We start from the raw sequence: 21212 nt of genomic DNA on the forward strand, positions 1-21212 counted from the left end.
CATACAGGGACAGTGTCCAGAAGCAGATGACAAAAAAAAAAGCAAAGCACTTGAAATGCAAATCATACAAGGAGAGGCTGAAGAAGCTAAGCAGGTTCAATTTGTGGAAGAGGTTCTGAAGAGAGAACATTACAGGAACTTTCCAGTACCTGAAGAGCTGCCATAAAGAAGGAAAACACCTTTTCTTCTCTCTTGCTGCAGAGTAGGACATGGACCAATGGCTTGAAGTTGCAGCAAAGCAGGTTTAGACTGGATAGCAGGAAAAGCTCTTCATTGTTAAAACAGCAAGATATCACAATAGACCTACTCTAGGGACCTTGTAAAATCTCCATATCACTGGAGGTGTTCAATAAGTAGCTGGAGAGCCACTGTGTGGGCATGATCTAGGCAGAACTATGTCTATGTTCCACTACAGGCATCTCCCATGCTCTTGGGCTTTTCCAATTACTGTGTGGGGCTGTCAGGGAATTCCCACAACCCCTCCTGCTACATGTTGTCAAGGGAGGGCAGGGGGGAGGGGGTTGTTTGTTCATCTTTAAGTCTTCCTTAGAGTCACTAAGTGTTGGCTCCATTGGATACTGCATATTTTGATTGGGATCAATGCTTCTGCTGGGACAAACCTAGAGGTTCCTACCTAGAGGGCCTTGTCCCACTCAGGATCAAACCTATGGCCATACTTGGGATCAGGAAGGAATTTTACCCCACGGTCAGACTGGTATGGACTGTGGGGATTTTTGCCTTCCTCTGTGGGACGGTGCAGGGCCCTCTTCCTGGGATCTCTTGAGCACATGTTAACAAACTTTACAGCAGCAGGAAGTTGGCAGTCATCATCCACCTTCTTTACCTGTGGCAGATTAGGGTGTTACGTCTTGAGTTGTCAGGGTTGACCCATGCAGCTTTGTTAGGTGTTAGATAATAGATTTGTACAGAATAGTTTAGATAGGGAGGATCCTGCCTCAGGCAGGGGGTTGGACTAAATGACCCCTGGAGGTCCCTTCCAGCCTTACTTCACTCCAATTCTATGCCAGAAATGTTGCTGATCATGGATTTGGCTTTACCTTCCACTTCTAATAAGCCTTAAAATAACACCTTAGCAGAACACTAAAGTTCACTGTCATGTAAATATGCATTTTTTTCAGCTAAATGGTAAAATTAGGGCACTGACTACTTAGTCATAAAATAAGAAGTACTTATTCAATTTCTTGTGGTATATGAAAATGGTGCAGATCTCAAAAACAGTATAGCAACACCTAGATCATCCATGACCAATGGCTTTCCAGGCACTTAATGAACACCTCCAATGAGAGTCCACAATTTCCCTGGAGTAGGGCTTAGAATTTAAGTGCCTAAGCACAACACAGTAGTCTATGCCACTTCCATTCAAAGACATGACTATAATAGGAGGCATCTATATTGCAGGAAAAGGTGGGAGTACCTTTAACCCGTAATTGAGTATTTATAGCATTCACCCAGGATACCCATAGCTTATGGGCCTGCCTCTGCTTGAGGATGGAGGAAACAAACAGAATCCCCAAGGCAGTGTTCTAATTACCAAGCTATAGGCACTTTACAAGAAACACCTCATCATTTCTCGAGGCTGTGCTACTACACAGCACTGAAATCAAGATTCAAGGTTGACAGCAATTGAAAACTGGTACATAACAATTATTTGGTGACCAGCATGAGTGGGTAAGGTGTCCTAGTCCAGCTTTTCTCAGAAGAGGGCAAGGATCAAATGATCCTTTAAGACATTACTGTCCTCTCTCTACCAGATCAGGCACAGTTGGAGCTTAGTTGCAAGTGATGTGAATTTGCTTTGCCACTACCTTTGCTGTACCTGATCTTGATCTATTTAGTAAACAAAGTTTGTGGATTTTTTAAACTTTTCAAAGGAGTCAAGATTTTTTGGTACTGTAAACTGTATACACAAAGCAATCCCTTTAAACAATATTACAACAATGAGAAAAAAAGTCTGATATTCTGTGACATGACTTAAAAAAAGCCAGGAAATTCAGAACTGAGGCTGACATTCTGACCATTATTCACACCATGGTATGCAGTTGAAAAAAAATACAAAGCATTAATACAGTTTATTATATTAAAAAGTACATTATATAAACAAGAGTTTCTTTTTAACTGTAAAAAAAAAAAAAGAAAATTCTCACTGCAACACAGCATACTTTCAAAAAAGCACTAGACAAAGCAGCTGGGTTACCCTGGGAGTCTACAATACCAGAGCACCAAATTAGGGATTCTAGTTTAGTTCGTTGTTCTCAGCTCTTCAGGGGAGCTTGAATGCCATTCACTCCACCTCGAGCATTTACTACAACTCCAAACTTTTACTAATCCTAAAAAAAAAAAAAAAAAAAAAAAAAATGCATTGGTAGGAAACTATTGGCCACATTACTGTGGCATAAACCAACTAACATTTCGCTTGAAGTAAAATGGAGAAGACTGGAGAATAAAGAAGAAGGAAAACAGGGCCGAGAATAGCTCAGTGAAATCAATCTCAAAGTGATAACATACTACAGGGAACATTTATTCTGACACACTTCTAAATAGTCCATCATCTCCGAGTCAACAAAAACAACTGTTCTTTCATAATAGCTATAAAAATAACTCAATGTAAGTTATCTATGCATTTTTAAAAGAAAAATTACTCTATTTTCAATTGATAATATTCTCTTACCTTGGACACATTGCTAATATAATCCAACTGGAAAGTACTCTCTTTATCCACCTGGTTACAAAGATTCTGTAAAGTGGATGCATATTCTTTGTCACTTTTTACTCGCATGGCCATGAATTTCTTCACTGCTTCCAGTAGTTGTAGCTCCCAGTCTTGCAATTTCAACAAAGCATCATGAGAATATTTCAGGTCACTCCCAAACCCCATCGTTAAGACACTATGTACTATACAGGCCACAAGACTGATTCTTTTAGTCACCACATCTGCAGACAGAATAAAAATTATGAAAATATATTGGAAAAGGAACCTGCAGTGCTTTAATATCACAGAAAATGATGACACAGATATAAATATTTAGAGCAAGCACAGCTAATCTTTGAATTAAAATTAAGCAAGCCACAATTTTCAACTGCAAAACTAGGTACACCATCTTGTATAGTAACCATCCAGAACTAAACAACTGAAGTGAAACTGGCTAATTAAAAGCACTAATCTATGACTTACAGAAGGGTAGAAAAAGAAGTCCCCTTTGTGTCACCATAAAAAAAAATGTTATGGCAGCACAAAGGCCAAGCAAACCACACCCCTTGCAGTGCCACTAATGCCCCAAAATTGTGGTCATGATAAAGGTGACAACAGCTTTGCCACTTTATGGGACAGTGTGGGCAGCCCAGAACTGCCTGCACTCTCCAAATGCCTCGGTCTGATCCTGTGCACCCCAGGAATTCCCAGGACTGGGGCCCTTGTGACTCTGGAGCCAGCTTTCCTCTCCTAGAGAGAGGTGCCTCAGACAATCTCCAGGGTGTACATCTGCAAACAGGAAACCCTGGCTTTTCCCACTTACAGAGACTTGCCCTGGGAAATCTCAGAGGCACGTCTCTAAAAGCAGGGAATATATCATGTATTGTCCTACAGGATCAGACCCCCTACTCAATGTGGAAAAGCAGGCAATGTATGTTTCATTCAATGAAGCAGATCAGCCGTGCTTAATTTGGCAACACCTGTTTATATTCTAAGTTCAGTTTCTTATTCCATCACAAACTCCTGATACGAACGAAGGTAAAAAGCTCAGACTCTGTCCATGCTTCTATAAAATACAGTACATCTTTACCTACTTCACAGTGGCATTGAGGGGACTATAAGAAGTACATAAGATATCTAGAACTTCTAAACTAAACAGACAACTTTATTGCCAAACAAGAATTCTTGGTTGTTTTGCCCAACTCCTAGGGCATTTATACACATACTGGGGGTGAAGGGGAGGCAGCACCTTATTTACAGCAGCTCCAAGAGTTGCTCTAATTAAAGCACCCAGAGTGTCTTGTGTATCAGTGTCCCCATGCTTAAAAATGGTGGTGGGGGTGCTTTTAACTAAGGCTCCTTAAACGAACTTTAGTTAGTTAAAAGGACTCCCACTGCCATTTTTAAATGCAGTGACGCTGATACACAAGACAGCGGAGTCTTCTGGAGCATGGTCATTACCACTCTCTAGTAAACTCGATTAATTGAGCCTGCTCTAACGTGCTGCAGCCTCACTGCCCATACATAGGTGCCCTAATGACTTGACAACTTCCCTTTTTTGCACTGTGATGCTTCCTCAAAGAGCAAACTCTTAGTAATTATTCAAACATCAAGCATAATCTCTGAGAGAATCAGTTCTCAGATGTTATCTCTTAGGGAATCAGCTTCCAGGAGGATAACATAATTTAAACATAGTATTTTACAATATAAACTATGTTAAATATTGAAAAGTCAAACACTTAAAAATTAGAAAATACTATCTTACTTTGGACACTTCTGTGCATATGTAATGGCCAGTCTAATTACATGACAGGGTTTTGTGGTGGGAGAAACAGCACATTCTCAATCTGTGCACAAAAAAGCATTCACTAAATTCAATGTGTACATGCAAGTATTATAGCTATTCTGTGGCTATATCAACCCTGCAACCCAAAAGTGTGACTGCAACCTGGGTAGACATATGCGAGTTCACTTTAAACTGGCTAGCCTGGGAACTAGTAAGAGTGAACCGATGGCAGCAAAGAACTCAGCCCAAGTATTTATCCAAGAACACATGTAGGTTTTGCAGCCTGCACTCCCAGGATAGCTAGGCTGAAACTGATTAGGGTATTAAAGATGTTAGCTGCAATTACTCCTCTGGATTGCAGCACAGATGTACCCTATTGTGTGGCCTTCTCATTATTACTGCACACCACAAGACCTCTGCACTGAATACAGAGTTAAGCAGTTTGCTGGCTTTTCTATGGTGCACATATCTTAAGAATGACCATACAAGGAGAAGTAATGCAATATTAGATTGGGAGAACTCAGACATTAAATGTCAAAACTGGCAAAAATATCAACTAACTTTGGGTGCCCAACGTGAGATGCTTTTTAGAGTGCTTAGCATTTATAGCTAGGGATTTACCTAAATCACAGTGCACGTTTGCGGCGCAGTGATGCCTTTAATCTTGCTTTTTAAAAGTCAGGCTCCCCCCATGACTACTGAGTGGGTCTAGAGGCAAAAACTGTAGCATTAATTGCCTCTTAGCCAGTAGTGTGTTTGGGGGGGGACACGGACAGCAAAAAGAGCAGGATTAAAGGCAACACTGCACAATGAACTTCCGCTGTGATTTAGGTAGGTCCCTATTATTAGCACATTAAATGCTCACAGCAGACTCTCATTGGCCTCACTTACCACTCAGTGTTTCTGCAAGTTAACCCTAAGGCATCCCCACTTGGGCAATCAGAAAATGAAATGGGAGCTACCACAATGGGATTTTTTTCATTTACAAATTCCCCTGCATCACACAGGGACACGATGACAAAAGGAGGGATACACACTTCTCCAGGGCAGCATTCAACTGCCTTTACCCATGAGACCATGGGCAAAATTAAAAGGTCCTACCTCATTCTCTTCTTCCTACTTCTCCAACAAATGAGATAACAATCCTAAAAAAAATGGCCTCATTCTTCATCTAACTAATAGATCCACAGACCACAGTCCTTTACACTGAAAGAAGCAAGGATTCTATGGAGAAAAAAAGATAGTATGTGATCATAAAGTTATGCACATGCATAAGGGAGATGAATTAAGGCTACATGAACAATCTTAATTCTGGATTTTCCCAATTTGTGAGTAATTAACTCTACATCCTTAATATTCTTTTATCACAGAAGCAACAGTTCCAGTACATTTTCCCAAAGACCAATTCCAATTTCATCCCTAGTAGCACGTTGACGTCTCATTTGAATCATCTGCACATCTAGGATCTTTAGATACAGAACAGACACTGGATAGTAGATGGACTAATAGAAGACGGCTTCTGTGTAACATGGCTAATTTTGCCAGCAGATTTCATAGCTTTTTAAATAGACACAAAAGGAAACACTGCGATTCAAAGACTAGGACACAACTGCAGATTCTGGAGGGGAGTGTTCTGTAACAATTAAAGATCCTTCTGCCCTTAAACCATTGGTCTTAATAACACAATTGCCACTAGCATTTCCTCCCAAACTCCTAACGCTGTCCCTCCCCCTTTTCTTTATCCTATCATCTGCTCCTGACCCTGTACCCTACTCAATTCTAACTTCCCACCTTGGCTACTATCCCTGTTCCCTATTCCATGCTTGCTCTTGTCCTCCACACCCTTCCTGCTCTCCATTCACCAACTGCTTCTACCCCCATCAAATCCTGCCTTATTCTCCACCCCTTCCCTAGCTTCTGCATCTCCCATCTCCATTCTTCTTCCACAACTCCAGCCTACATTCCCTTCCCGCATTCCTACCTTTTCTCCACCCCAAGCCATGGCTCCTGACTCCTATATTCCTTTCCCTCTCTGTTCATGTCCTATCCTACCCTCCTTTTTCTATTTTCCAGTTCCTATTCCTTCTCCTCCCTGAACTGTTGTTCCTGTCACCCTAAACTGGAATCTGTTATCCATTTCTCTCTCTGCTGAGCAACAATTTCTTCACCCATCTGCAGTCTAGCGCAAGCTGCCATGTTACTTTCTCCTTCACTCCTCCACACCTCTCTGGGTAGAAATCATCACCATGGTGGTCCACTGTAGCCAAGAGAAAGAAAGACTGCACAGAAGCCTCTCTCAGCAATGACATCACACCTGTATTGGAGCAGGCAGTCACAATATGGGTATAACACACCATCTGATCAGTATGCAGAAGCCACAGGAGATGAAGCATGGGAAAACTGAGAATTTTCAAAAGCCCATCTGGCAAATTATCACAAAGACAGCAAAAGAATATTCCAGATACCTGTGCACACTCCTTGCCAAATTTCAGTATGGAAGCACAAGAAACTTCTCATAAAACATTTAGGTCTAAGAATTGTTTTTTCTAATCAGATTCTTGGAAACAGCTGCACTTTTCCAACTCATTTTAGCCTCAGACACATGCCACCATGAAAAGCTTCTGCTCAGATAATTTAAGTCTGACAAAGATACAAGCAATTGAAAACCACTTCTTATAATGGAAATCAGCTGACAGCTCTAAGTATTTAAAGCAATTTCCACCACCTGTAATTATTAAGCATAATGTTTTACCTAGCATTGCATATAATCTTGTTTCATGAAATTTAAGACAGATATTCCTAAGAGGGCAATGTCCTGACACTTAACCTCCATGTCTGCCCCCCTGCCACCTGTCTTCCCACTGCTTCCCTCCCCATCCCCACATCAGTGAAGGGAGATGAATTGAAGACAACCGTGCAATAACTAGATTCTTTACCTGGAAAACTGCAAGTAATTTACAATTTACAATTATAGATTACTTCTAATTTTCCATGCATAGATTCAAATTTTGGGGGAATCATCTTAAAAGAAGTATTCACATAAATACAGCATTTAATAGCACAGGAAAATGTCTATGATCACACTGTTATTAGGGGTGTACCAATATATCGGTTGGCTATTGGATTGGTACAGATAAAAGGAGAAACAACATTATTGGCTATCAGCTTTTTTTGGTTGTTGTAGCTGATAATAACAGCCGCATGCCCGGAGCACCCTGGTGAGCATAGCTCAATCCCCATGCCCCACCGCTGACCCAAATCTGCAGCAGACTACAGGTTCTGGTGAGCAGCGGGAAGGGGCACTGGGAAGCGGTCACGGGGTGCCACGCTCAGCAAAGGTACTAGTTACCAGCTCCTGCTACAATGCTGTGCATGCAGCAGAAGCCTGTCTCTGCGGCAGGCCCAGTGCTCATCAGTCTGCGCGCAGGCAGAGTAAGGCACTGGTGCAAAGGATATTCTGCTCCTCCAGGCACTGGGCGCCTTTGCAAAAGTGGCTTTCCCCCAGCAGCCAAGGGAGCTCAGCTGCACAGGGCCCACTGGTGCAGAGGCAGCAGCATGCTCTGGAGCTCCAAATGCACCCAGCGACATGGTCTGCAAGAAGATCCACCCCACCCACCCAGGACAGCAACACAGGCTATGTGGGAGTGGGGCTGCAAGTGCAAGGCATTTTAAAATGCCTTGCATTATTACTAAAGATCAGTTAGTGGATCGGTATTGGCCAATATGGTTGGTTAATCATCAGTTATCAGTATCCACCAAGAAAATCTTTATTAGTACACTCCTAGCTGCTGTTTTTCCAGTATGATTTCCAAAAAAACGTTTCTAGACTAGCACTGAACTACCTTCGTCTTACAGGTTACAGGCTTGAAAAAGCAAGCCTTAATTTCAGGGGTGGAAAAAAAACAAACCTAGAAACAATGAAAATGCGATAAAAGTGCCATTAGACACACGGAGATTAAAGTCAAACTAAATTCCAGATACCTTGGTCTCATAACAGTTCAGAGAAATTAAACTGTGCTTTTGTAGCCAATGAGAAAAAGCACTACTGGGGGGGCTCTCTGGGACATAAAGAAGCTACTAGACAACTATAATGCCTTCAATAAAATTATTAAAACTATCCAACCCACTCTGCAATACCGTATTTTCTCACACACCGCACACCCCTGGATGCAATAGACATCTTGTTTTTGAAGGACAGCCTGAATGAAAGAGAAGTTCTTATTGAGAAACCTGCTCCTGTGACTGATGCCAAACCACATGCCAGATGAGACCCACAGGCAAACCCAGCAAGCCAGGTCTGGGGCTGCTGCCATCTGAACTCTCTCCTGCTAATGGTTCTTGCTGTTTTACATTGTGGCAAGACACTAAACACTTCTCTCATCCCAGAGTGGTGCCTTGGCAGCAGCTTGCCCAGGAGCCAGGTAGCAGGTACTAGGCCAGACCTGAGTGCCTACCCCTGCTCTGGAAACCATGGTCTTCTCAACCTACAGCAGAGAGACTCTGGAGGAGGTGGCCCAGGCTGAGGGGCACCTCCACTAGGAAATCTGCCCAGGGGCATAGAAGTAACTTGGCAGAACTCCCAAACCCAGCTCGCAGTACTACAGGGTACAACTGGTGTCTGCTCCATGGTAGAAAGCAAAGTGCTTCCCACCCATCCAGCAGGGCCAAGGTATTCACCAGCCCCACCCAGCAGCAAGCTCAGGGGCAGCTCAACCCACAGGGATTCAGGCTGCAAGAGTTAACACTCCCTTCTCCCCACCTCTGCCCATTCCCTGCAGCCTGGCTCTGGAGGTCTGCCCCAGCATGAGGGTCCACACCCACTGCATGAGGGCTGCCCTGGACCTGGTGCACAACCCTAGGCTCCACACAGAGACATGTTATCCATTCCATAGGGCTCCCCCACAGGTCTGGAAATTTGGCAGCAGGGAAACAGCAGCAATGTTAATTGCTGCTGCTGGGAGCAGTGACAATTAATGCTGCCACCACTCCCCTGCAAATTTTCTGGTATTTAATGCACACCTCAATTCCCACCAACAACATATGGTGACTGTGTGACACATGAGCCCCCACTTTAACTGATTATAAACAAATGTTCCTTATGCAAAGGAACAATGGCTGCAGAGCTGAATTAGGCCAAGTCCCCTTGCTAGCAATCACAGCAGAAGCTCAGTATTTTTTTTTCTATATCACTCTGTTGCTAAGCCCTAGGATAAAAAATAAAATCCAAGTGAAAACATGATTCATTCATATGCATCATGGTTCCTCGGACTCAACAGCTCTAACTTTTTGATCAGTGGAGCAAAGTGCTCAAAAGTAAAGGATAAAGTATAAAACAGAAAGAAGCTAGACTCACAGATTTCAGCACAGGCTTATAGTAGCAGCAGAGTATTCCAATATACTGAACATGCAAAATGAAGCAAATTTTCCACCAAACATGTAGTCAGTGACCATAAATGAGCAGTTGGCAACAATTTCTGCTGGAAAGTCTTAATGACTCAGCTCAGGTCCAGGGCTTGCTGACTCCAGGACCTAACGCCCACCACTATTCTCTGCTGCCCATCAGAGGCACAATGCAGGCAAAGCTGCCCACCTCAATGACAAATGCCACAAAAGTCCCCCCATTCTGCAAACGAGGCCATCAGTCATCAACCTCTGCCATAAACTAGAGATGGAAATTGAGAATCAGAGCGAAGTAAAGCCAAAGGAAGGAACTAGTCTATAGCCTATGAGCTAGAGAAAAGAATGGAAAAGGTTAGGATAAAAAGTATTTTTCTGCCTCAATGAGCAAACTACAAAGAAATTCTAGAAAGAACATTTTTTCCAGTTATTAGAAATCACAATGAGACAGCAAAAAGCCTACCTGACTTAAAATCCTAAAAAGCTGGACTGTAAGGGACCTCCAGAAGTCATCTAGTCCAACCCCCTATTAAGGACTGGGTCATAGGTGGTCTGACCTAATGGTTAGGCCACTGAGAGAAGGCAGGGGTGAGGGGCTGGGTCAGAGTTTGAGAGCCAAGTTGGCAGGTCTGGAGGGAAATCCAGGGACAGAGTCCAAAACACAGTCTAGAAACAGGGCCTGGGACAGAGAAGAAATCCAATGCTGAGTCACCAAGTCCAATGAATAATCCATGGGTCAAAGCCTGAGAAGTGAGTCAAACCAGTATCAGGAGCCAGGAAAGCCAGAAAGCATAGGAGCCAATTGGCTTGCCAAAGTAGACCAGGGCCAGAACTGGTGACTGGCCGGAGAGTCTGCTGCCACAGCTGGTATTACATCGATAGGCAATGATCCCAGCAGCAAATCAAGAAGCCAGTCAGTGAACTGGAAAAGAGCTGGTCAGCCAGAGACTCAAGGCAGGTGTGGCTGCCTAAGCAATTAATCCAGGCTGGGCTGCCTGATCAGGTTCCCTGACACCCCCTGCCTGAGGCAGAATCAACCCCATCCAAACCATCCCATACAAATTCCTGTATAACCTATTACTAAAACTAGAGTCAACCCTCTCACACAGACTACAAGGCATAGCACCCGGCTTGCCACAGGTAAAGCAGGGCACTTACTGCTGTTGTTCCCCTGCTGCTGCAAGGATTGTTAAAATATGCTCGAGATGGAAGAAGAGGCCCATGACCATTTCAGATCAGGCTCTCTAACAAAAAGTAAAGAAGTTCACATACCTTTTAAATGTTTTTGATCCACAAAGATCTTTACTGTACTCCCCCTTGCTCCAGCACTCAGATATGTTACTCTTTCCCTCTTTGTTTTCCTTTAAACATCCTTTAGTCCTCTAGGAACTCTCTGTAAAAACAAAGTATAGTTATTCTCTTATCTAATTAAGTGTAACATTTGTGCTTTATAGTAGCTAATTTCTAGCAGAGACTGTATTTTCAGACTAACTATTGAAGACATAAAACAAAGGGACTGAAGGAAACAAAAAGGAACACAGATTTCTCTAACAAGTAAGATCAATATTCTACCACTAATATACAGACTTTGCAGTGAAGAAAATAATTTTGGACCACATATATATTTAAATAAAACAGCCAGTGGATTTTTTTTTTTAATTTATTGGAATGAGAATGGCTTTATTTTCATTTTGCATGGCAGTAGGTACTGTCAACAGGAAAATAAACAAATTCATTTACTACAGCTTATTTTACAAAAACATAGCTCTCTTAAAAAATAAAAAAAAGATGAATGAACCAAGTTTAGCATAACAGAAATTATGTTGTTGTTCTTATGTTCTTGTTCTAAAGCATGAGATGAACCAGTCCTTACTCCAACCTAAATAATGCAGAAAGGCTCCATTCCTTTGCATTTTCCTGCTGGTTTCGCCTTATGGTAACTCATTAGCAGCACCAAATATACTTTAGCCTAAATCTTATCGTCAAGACTGGGGTTTATTTACATAATATCTTGTCTTAGTTCCCTCAGATGAAAAAGAGAAAAGAAAACTCTATATCCTTTATTTCTAATGAGACTTAATTGGGATAACTCACCAGTAACTTCTGAATATTTATGCAGAACTTTAGTCGTTCAGAAAAAAAACAACATTACTACACTGGGTCTAAGAATCTATGTAACCTGCTACCTTGTTACAGCCAGACCACCTATGTAGCAACCTTTTGTAACACTATAACATGTGTGCATATAGATTTGTATAATACTTACCAATGGGCTAAAACAAGGAATTATTCCATTATAACTTGTCATAAATATGCAGTAAATGTTTTGAGTATTGTGCAACATCATAATTACACCCAGAACTAAGATAAACATCTGGACTAGGATTTTCAAAGAAGCCAAAGCTTGTTAAGTATCCAACTGCAAAGCCCTCTTGGCAACCCCAATAGTACATTGTTAGTTCAGGTTCAGGGAAAAGATCAGGGCCCCATTCATTAAGCACTGTACATACCATTGGTAGGACTCTAGAGTCTGGGTTACAACAAGATGTTAAAGCCAAATGATACAAACAAATGGCAGGAAGAGAAAGAAAGATAACAACATAAATGCTCTCATGCCCTAATCGCCATCAGAGGTAGTGTTTTGTAGACATTGGGGCAGAGAAGAAACTTAAGAAGGAATAAGGAGGACATGATAGCAGTTCTGTGGATCATCTCAGGTGTTCTGTCTACCAATAAATAAAGGCAGAGAAGTACCTTAAATAAAGAGAAAAGGCAAGCTATTCTCAAAGCTTACCTTTCAAAACATTCCTCATTTTATTATCCTGAAGTTATATCTGTTCTATAGAAGTTGTGTCCTCTTACTTTTCTTTGCAAATTGTTTACAGGCATAATAAAGCAGCATGAAACTGAGCAAAAATATTTTCAGTAAAAGAATAAAACCCACATCATTTCCAGCTCTAATCTAAACAATCTTTTTTTGCTGCTGGATTCTGGGGCTCTCATGCTTTGCAGTTCACATTAAGGCCTTGACCAGTAAGACTGGCAAGATGAAACTGCAATAAAGACAGACACCAGATAGACAAGCCTGTGCTAAGACACAAAAGTTAACTCACAAGTAAAAACAACAACTCTGTGCCTGATGCAGTGAAAAAGGAAAAACCAGGGGAGAGGCAAAAAGGAGAATGATATAATGATCAAAGAGTGCATCCACACATGCAAGCACGTGCAATTGCAGCAGCTCAAACAGAAGCAGTAGAAATTTGAGCCAGGGCTTTTTGCCTCAGCGAACATGCTCGGACATGCACTTTGTTGTGGAGCAAACTGTGCCACTTGGGGCAAAATAACCCTTCCTGGCTCCTCCCAGATCTGCAGCCAGGGGGAGCTAAAGCCCGGAGCCAGCACCTGTGCTGTCCTCAGCAGTATAAAAAGCTGCCCTGTAGTCCTGGCCCCAACCGTACAAAAAGCTGTCCTGGCAAGCAGCTCAGGGCTACTCGCTCTCAGGAGCTTCTGGGGCCTGGCTACTTGGTACCTAGGGACACTACCCCTTGTGCAAGCTGGACTGCTGCAGCAGCATCTCAAATCCATTTTTAAAAATACCCCAAAACCCATGTTATTCCACAATAAAAAACAAAAGATCACTCCACACACACACACACACACACACACACACACACACACACACACACACACACCCTCTAGAGAAAGAGAGAGCCATCAGTTGGGCAATGCTTTATTGGTATATTTACAATATTAAAGCAAAGTGGAAGCCTACCAGTGCCTCTATCATCATGATAAAATAAATTCTAAATCCCTATACATGTTGATGTGTACTTTTGTTTTTCTTTGCACATGATGGGTGTGATGGGGGGATGTGGTGTTTGCAGGAAGGGGGTGGGAAGGGGCGTGGGAGAAGGCAGGCGGGCGGGTGTGTGTGGAGGGATGTGGGTTGGTGTGTGGGTAGGTGTGGGGCGATCGCTAGGGGGATTGTGGGTGAGGGGGCTGCTTAGGAGGGGTGGGTCCCCTGGCCCCCACAGGGTGCAGCCCCCCCACACAGCACATGGAATGCCCCCCTGCCCAGGGCCCTAGCTCCCCGTTGGAGGGCCACAGCCCCTATCCCCCACAGGGCCCCAGCCCTCCCGCCCAGGGTCCCAGGCACCCTGGAGGGCCACAGCCCGCCTGCCCAGGGCCCATAACTAATCTTTAGCAGCAGCAGCAGTGGAAGTGGGGCGCTCTGAGCCATGGCAGCAGGACCCGGCGCACGCTGGGCCCAGCCAGGTCCTGCCAGCCCTGGGGCCTCTCCGCCACCCGGCTGGGCTAGGTCATGGTGGCAGGACCCAGCGCAGCACACAGGGACCACGTGCCGGGCCCAGCTGGCCCTGGGGACTGTCTGTTGCCCAGCTGGGCTGGGCCCTTAGTAGCAGGACCTGGCACAGCACATGGGGACCGCATGCCAGTCCCAGCCAGATCCTGGGGCCTCTCTGCCGCCCAGCCGGGCAGCAGGAGCAGCCCCAGGGCTGGCAGGACCCAGCGGGCATGGCATGCAGTCCCCGCACAGCACGCCGGGTCTTCCACCAAAGGCCCGGCCGGGCAACAGACAGTCCCCAGGGCTGGCAGGACCTTGCTGGGCCCAGCACGTGGTCTCTGTGTGCTGCACCGGGTCCTGCCACCATGACCCAGACCAGCCGGGTGGTAGAGAGGAACAAATAGTGGTAGCACACTAACCCTAAAGAAAACAAGTAAAAATGGCTGAAATATTGGTTTCTATCTCTGTCACGGCAGGGTCCTCCAGGAGGGCCGTGATCTCCTTAAGGCCCCCTCTCCATGCCAAGTCGGCCCAAGGGCACCCTCTATTCTTTCCTTCCACGTCTTTGATCTGAAGTTCAGTTGGGAGGCTGCCTTATGCCCTCTTGGACACATAGACTCCTGGACCCCTCGTGGGTCTTGTCCAGCACCAATGGGTGCTTCGGGGCACCCTAGCCTTATGGGCTATGCGTGGCTCCAACCACCCCTGATACCACGTCCCAAGCCTCGCAGATGGGATGGACGTTGGTCTGTCTCTCTGTACGTACACTGCCCGTCTCTCAGGCATCCTCTATGCACTCGCCCACTCTCTGGGGCCTCCTGTGTACTCTCGCCCGCTCTCTGGGGCCTCCTCTGTTGTGCTGCCCCCTCTTGGGCTCTCCGAGCCCACTCGGGGCCTCCCTGTAATGTCGCCCTTCTCTGGGGCCTTCCCTGTAACGTCGCCCCTCTGTCTGGGACCCTCTGCGCCCACGCTTAGGCTTCTCAACGTTGCTCCCTTCCTGGGGCCTTCCGCGCCCACTCTGGGGACTTCTCGGCTACACCCCCTGACTCTCAGGCCCGCCGCACTGCTACCCCTTTCTCCCAGGGCTCACCGCAACACTACCCCCTCTCGCCGGGGTTCACTGCAGCACTTCACCCTTTTCCCAAGTTTCCTGCAGTGCTAAGCCCTTCTTCAGAGGCTCACCACACCCGCACTGGGCTGCTCAGTAGTTCCCTTTCTCTGGAGCTTTATGTTCCCATGCTGGGCTTCCTAATAATACTGCCCCCTCCCTAGGACTTGCTGTGCCCACACTGGGCTTCCGAATAATACTGCGCCCTCACTGGCGCCGGGGTCTCCACGCCACTGTGGGTCCCTTTATGAGTATGCTGCGCCCTCCCTGGCGCCAGGGTTCCCACACCGCTGGGGGTTCCCCCTGAGAATACTGCGCCCTCACTGGCGCTAGGGCCCCACACCCGTGGGTCCCTACGAGGCCTCCTCCAACCCCTAATAACCTCGCCCAAACCACCGGTGTAATAAATAACAACACCAAAGCAAAACCACAAGCCCCTAGGCTGTAACACAAATTGAAGCCGCCTGGCTATAACTTAACACCACGGCTCAAGCCTCCAGAGCTGCCTTCTTTAACTCTGCTCAAGCAGTACTTGCGATTCTCACTGCTTCTAGTGTCATGGCTGAGAGAGCTCCTGCCTCTCTGGCTGCTGGCAGAGAACTGCCAGCCTGGCCTCAGCCCTGGGCTTTATGAGGGCCAGGCCCTGCCCCTTCTGGTCAGCTGATTTCCTGGTTGCCCCAGGCAACCCGCAGCTGTGCTCCTTATGTCCTGCCAGGGCTCTCTCCCTGGCAGTTTCCACTCTCTAGGAGCAGGGCACCAAGGTGCCCTGAGACAATCTCATGAACGTGGACAGTGATGGCCACACAGCTTCCTTGCAAATTTCTTTCCCTGGTGTAATGTCTTCTCTACTATTTCAGTGACCTGCTGTGAAAAACTTTAGTTCTATTCAAGGTACCATTTACCTAATACTTTACATTCCTACATCTATTTCACTAAAATAGGTATTTTCCACATTTTTCTCCTTGGCTTTCGAGTAAAATGAAACACAAAGCATTGCTCTTGATTTGTTGCATTTTATGGAACCTACAGTGCAAACTTTTTCGTGACTTGTGCTAAAGCACAAAAAAACCCACAAAACATGAGACTTCTCAAAGGAAGCGTCTATAACTGAAAACTCTGATACTGTTTTAAGAACCATCTTATCATCACAAAACACAATGCAGACTCTTCCGTAACAAGAGTAAGTTCTGAAACATAAATAGATGTCACTGTAACCAGAAAAGAAGTCTTGAGAATGAAAACAAGACCAGTAACAGGAATTGCAGATTAAGCCTAACATTCAGTTGAGATATGAAATCCCTTTTTTTTTTTAAACAAGAGTTGTATTTGAATGACTCCCTAGTTAGCCAGCCTCAGTTAGAATTTTACTATCAACTCTCCAAGCAATCAGATTTAGAGAACTGGCAACAAGATAGAAATGGTGTCTTTACAACAAGAAGAATGAATACCTGAACAAACACAGGCTTTTTGCATTACAAATAATTCTTGGAAAAGGATGTTAAGCACTTTTGGCCCCTTTAAACTGAAGGCCATACATCAGTTCAAAGAGCACTCTGTTTAGTTAACTGACTCACTACTTAACCAGTTTTCTTGTGGTTAGTTGTTCTTTGATGTACAATATTACAGAGACCAGGAGAGATTTTTCTTTCCCATGATGAAAATAACACCCTCACTGGTGGCCAGGAAACTAAAATGCTGTGCTGTTTGGTAATGGAGATCACTATAGCGTGTTGGGATACCCAGCAGACTTCCATCCGTTGTGTTTGTTTATTTTTTCTGGATAGGAAAGAATTGCCACTAATTGTCTGGACCTCCTGGGTCATCACTGGAGAGGAGGAATGTACTAGGGACTTGCACCTCCTTGAACACCACTTTTAGAGAACAAATCCAGAAATTTAACAAATCTCAGTATCTGATGCACAAATGTGCCCAAGCTGATATTACAATGCATGAAGCCCATGAGAAGTTGAAATCAAAACAAACCTAACCACTCTTGCTCTGAACATCTGGTCAATTTTGTTTAAACTTGTCAATGTTTTAAACTACCAGGAATACTTTTGCCCATCAAGTGTTATTTCTCCTTCCTGAAGTCAGACATTGTTGAGCACAGAGACTTCTAGTTCAAACTCACAGTTACGTTATGCACTTACAGATTCTTGAGAGCTTTACTTAACATTTCTCAGCTTCCTGGAATGATGCTATCCACGTGCCCATTAAAAGGCAAATATGGGCCCTGCATTCATACCATTAACATGCAAGTTAATAATACTTTGTTGGTCTTCGGATTCTTATTTAGATCTGGTTACACCCTCGGATAAAAGATAAGAATAAAGCAGAATTAATGCTTCATTTTAGAGGGTAAGGATTTCCCATTCTTTTGATCCGTAATCACTTAAAATAGATCATCTGAAGCTATGAGAAGGAAAATGGCTAACTTCACTTGCATCCAACCTGCTTAACTTATTATGCATAGTACCTAGCATGTTCCCGCTCAGTTTCCAGTACTTTACTTTTCACAAGAAACACAATGGGCTCATCTACACGTGCATTTAAGCACAACTAAATTGATGCATATCAAGCGATTTTTGGCAGATGTCTACATGTGCAGGGACTTGGCACTAAAGTTAGCCTCAAGTCCCTGGAGCCCTGCCAAGTACCCCTGTGGCCACTGGGGGAGGGAGCTCCAGCCACATGGCTGCTAGCACTTGGCAGCCATGTTGAAACCAGAGCCAGCTGCCAACACGTAGCAGCCATCTGGGAAACTCTAATCCTTGGCCAGTCCCTTACCTGCTCAGAAGCCATGTGCCCAGCACAGGGGCAGCATGCAGCAGCTCCCTCCTTGCCCACCCTACCTCCCTGCACCAGGGCTGTTCCAGCCCCTGCCAGCGATGGCACCCAGCACTCCGCGCTCCTGCTGGCCCTGGTGCTAGCCCTGGCTTGCCCTAGCAAGCCCCCCCACACCCAGGCCCCAGGAGAGCCGCACACCCACCAGCAGGGGCCAGGGCACTGACTGTGGGAGGCCATGCCTGACCCCCTCCCCTGTACTCCCCACTTCAGTCCACCTGCCCCACCACTCACACATCCCCTTACCCCTTTCCCACCCACAGCACCACTCTCAGGACACACACATGGGTGGAACACCCACCCCCATTCCTCCCCCCTCAACAAAAAGAGCCCGCCTTCCCCCTCCCCAACAACCAACAGAGCTCCTCCACCACCCTCCCCACGTACCAACAATAAAATACCTGCTTACAAGGAGAAAACTATATACAAGGGGAAAACTACATACAATATTATGGGTCTTCAAGCCCAGAATGGGGACTGTGGAGGGGGGGGCTAGGGGGCAGGGCCCCAGGGCAGGTGCTCAGCACTCCGAGCCCTGGATATTCCCTGGGGCTGAGTTTGGCTGCCCCCCTAGTGGCAGGGCAGACCTGGCACTAAATTTAGTGCCGGGTTGCATCTGTGTATGCATTCATGTGCATTAACTAATTGCACCTAAATTTGATGCCTGCTTCTGCAGGTATGAAATTTAGGCACAATTAGCCTAAGTTGATGCGCATAAAGGGCACACGTGTAGATGCATACCCATAGTGCACATTATTTGTCTCACGTAGATGCACCCAATGAGGAAGAAAAATGTTTTCCATTTTTCTTGGTTCTTTGGCTTTTACGTTTAAACTAGAGGAGGGAAAGATGGGAAAAGGAAGAAAGAGACTTGGTATCAAATTAAGATTTTTTCCTCATCTACAGAACTTTTTTACATTTTGTACCTGTGGCTTTTTTGTTTGAGAAGCTGAAGTAGCCACATCATCTAAATTAGTAAAGAGGAACATATACTTTAGGGAAAGAGAATAGAAAATGCTTTCCCTTGGGACATGAAATACTATGAACAAATTTCTAAATATAGCCAGTGCATTTTTCTCTTAACAAAAATAGCCTTATAAATCATGGAAGCACACAAACCTATACACATTTTTTCAAAATAGGATTCCAAAAAGCATTCCAGACATGTTATTTAAATAGCGCTCTGAGAAACATTATTTAACAAATCTTAATAAAATCAGATTGAAAGCATCATATTAGGAAGTGTTATTAAAGCCAATATATTTTGTTACCTATGTTTTTTGCTTCCTTTGTTCAAGTCAAAACACACTTTTACTTTATTATAGTCCATTTCTCTTACACTACATGCATGGGAAATTAAATGTACAGGGCATTATGTGTTTTTAAAAACCCATTTTTATTATTTTCTAATACAAATATTTCTACTAAACACTCTGGTACAACTAGAAGGATGCCTAGAGAAATATCCAAAATCATATTTTTTTCAACAGTTATGTTTCATGCCGAACATGACCTAAATTTAATCATCACCAAACATTATTATAACAAAAATCAGTAGTGCTGCCAAAGTTACACCAGATGTTGGCAGTAACAGCAAGACAGCATATCTCCCTCATGGAGTCAATGCTTTCCCTGCTAGCACTCAGGCAGCCAAGAAAAGGAAACTATCTGACTCAAAAGTAAAATGGACAAGAAACCAGAACCATGGACTGATACTGAAGGAAGGCACAGGGCTACCCCATTCTTCTTTCCACAGGTGGTCCTCCCAGCATCTTGTGGGAGGACCACCTGAGGAAAGATGCTGGGAGGACCACTGGAGGAAAGAAAAATGGGGCAGATGGCAGACTGACAAGGGGACAGTATGGTAGACAAGTTGGACTAAGCATATAAAGAGACCGATACAGATTCCTGAGTCTTCCTATTCGCTGCTGGTAAACACATAAAAACAAGAGGCAAGCTGTGTCTCAACCTTCTCTAGTTCTAGTCTATATACAGTACAGGTGTCACACATTTGGCACCACAGGCAGTATCCAGCTCAGGGCTCCTCGCCACAGCTGCCAAAGCAGCTGTGTGGGCACCAGCAGCCAAACCTCAACCCCCACCACTGCAGCTGCTGGGGCCACTACACTGACATGGTGACTCTTACCTTTGTGCTGATGGAGGTTAAATGACCAAAAGATATAACACTGCTCTGGTGGCAATGACATAGAAACTCCCTTGCTGCTGGCAGCTGCAAGAAGCCCCACAGGTAGAATGAACCACTTCCCCAGCCCGTGAACCATATGTTTAACACCCCTGGTACACAGCGGTGGAAGTCAACCTTTTTGATAGGCATAGCACAAATTAAGCCCTGTGCCCTTCTCCAGTGCTAGTCCAATCCCCTTCCCCTGCTCGATCTACTGCTTTGCTTTCTACTCCCTGCCCAACCACTGATGTGCTTTCTGCCCTGTCTGCAGCTGTGTTCCCTGCTCCCTCCCCAATCTGCTGTGTGCCATTCAGAGGCTGCCAGGGCCACTTGCAGCACATGCCAGTCTGGCAGCCCTAGTATAGAGGATGACAATCTTCTAGTGCTCTCAGTTCCTCACTTAGTTCAAGCAGCAGACATCTGCATACTAATTTAAAAATTTCCAATGCTGCAGATGAGGCATGTGGGTGTCAATGATGTCACATTATGGAATTTTGTTTTTCCAGTTTCCCTTTTTAAAAACCTACAGAAGTAGATACAAAAAGGAGTTAGAAGAACACTAGGTAAGTTGCAAGAACAAGCATCCCATTTAAAAAATACTGAATCAAGGTTGCCTGTACAAACTTACTTCATCTTACTGGGGTACACTTTATAGCAGGGCTGTCCAACTTCTGCATGACACACAGACTGCAGATCCAGGGGCCAGACAGGCAGGCTGCTCTCCTGCTGCGTGGGAAGCCACACCCACCTTCTGTCTACAGGTGCAGACTGAGCAGTCCAACCCCTTCACCACATACGCAGTGCAAGCTGCTCTTCTTCTCCCATCACCACCACACAGGCAGCCTGGCCCCCTTCCCACTGCTCCAGCCCCAAAGGAGC

At 44.9% G+C, this 21212-nt stretch overlaps 1 protein-coding gene across 6 annotated transcripts in view; it reads right to left on the reverse strand.

Moving 5' to 3' along the window:
- The window catches only part of FER (FER tyrosine kinase), a 363406-nt gene that overhangs the window by 333603 nt on the left and 8591 nt on the right, over nucleotides 1-21212 (reverse strand). For 4 of the 6 annotated variants that reach the window (XR_009461068.1, XM_019484266.2, XM_019484274.2 and 1 more), the window contains exons 2-3: nucleotides 11166-11286; nucleotides 2690-2952 (exon numbers count right to left, since the gene is read on the reverse strand). Coding sequence is in view for 5 of the 6 variants with exons in the window: in XM_019484266.2 (XP_019339811.1) it covers nucleotides 2690-2896 (207 nt within the window). In the remaining variant the exon portion in view is untranslated. Of the gene's footprint in view, nucleotides 1-2689; nucleotides 2953-5597; nucleotides 5721-10356; nucleotides 10736-11165; nucleotides 11287-21212 lie in introns of those variants that run through there. The other 2 variants (XM_059724955.1, XM_059724956.1) reach the window with 2 other exon arrangements.

Source organism: Alligator mississippiensis, chromosome 3, assembly GCF_030867095.1.
Source record: "Alligator mississippiensis isolate rAllMis1 chromosome 3, rAllMis1, whole genome shotgun sequence".
In the NCBI taxonomy this organism is placed as follows: Eukaryota; Metazoa; Chordata; order Crocodylia; family Alligatoridae; genus Alligator; species Alligator mississippiensis.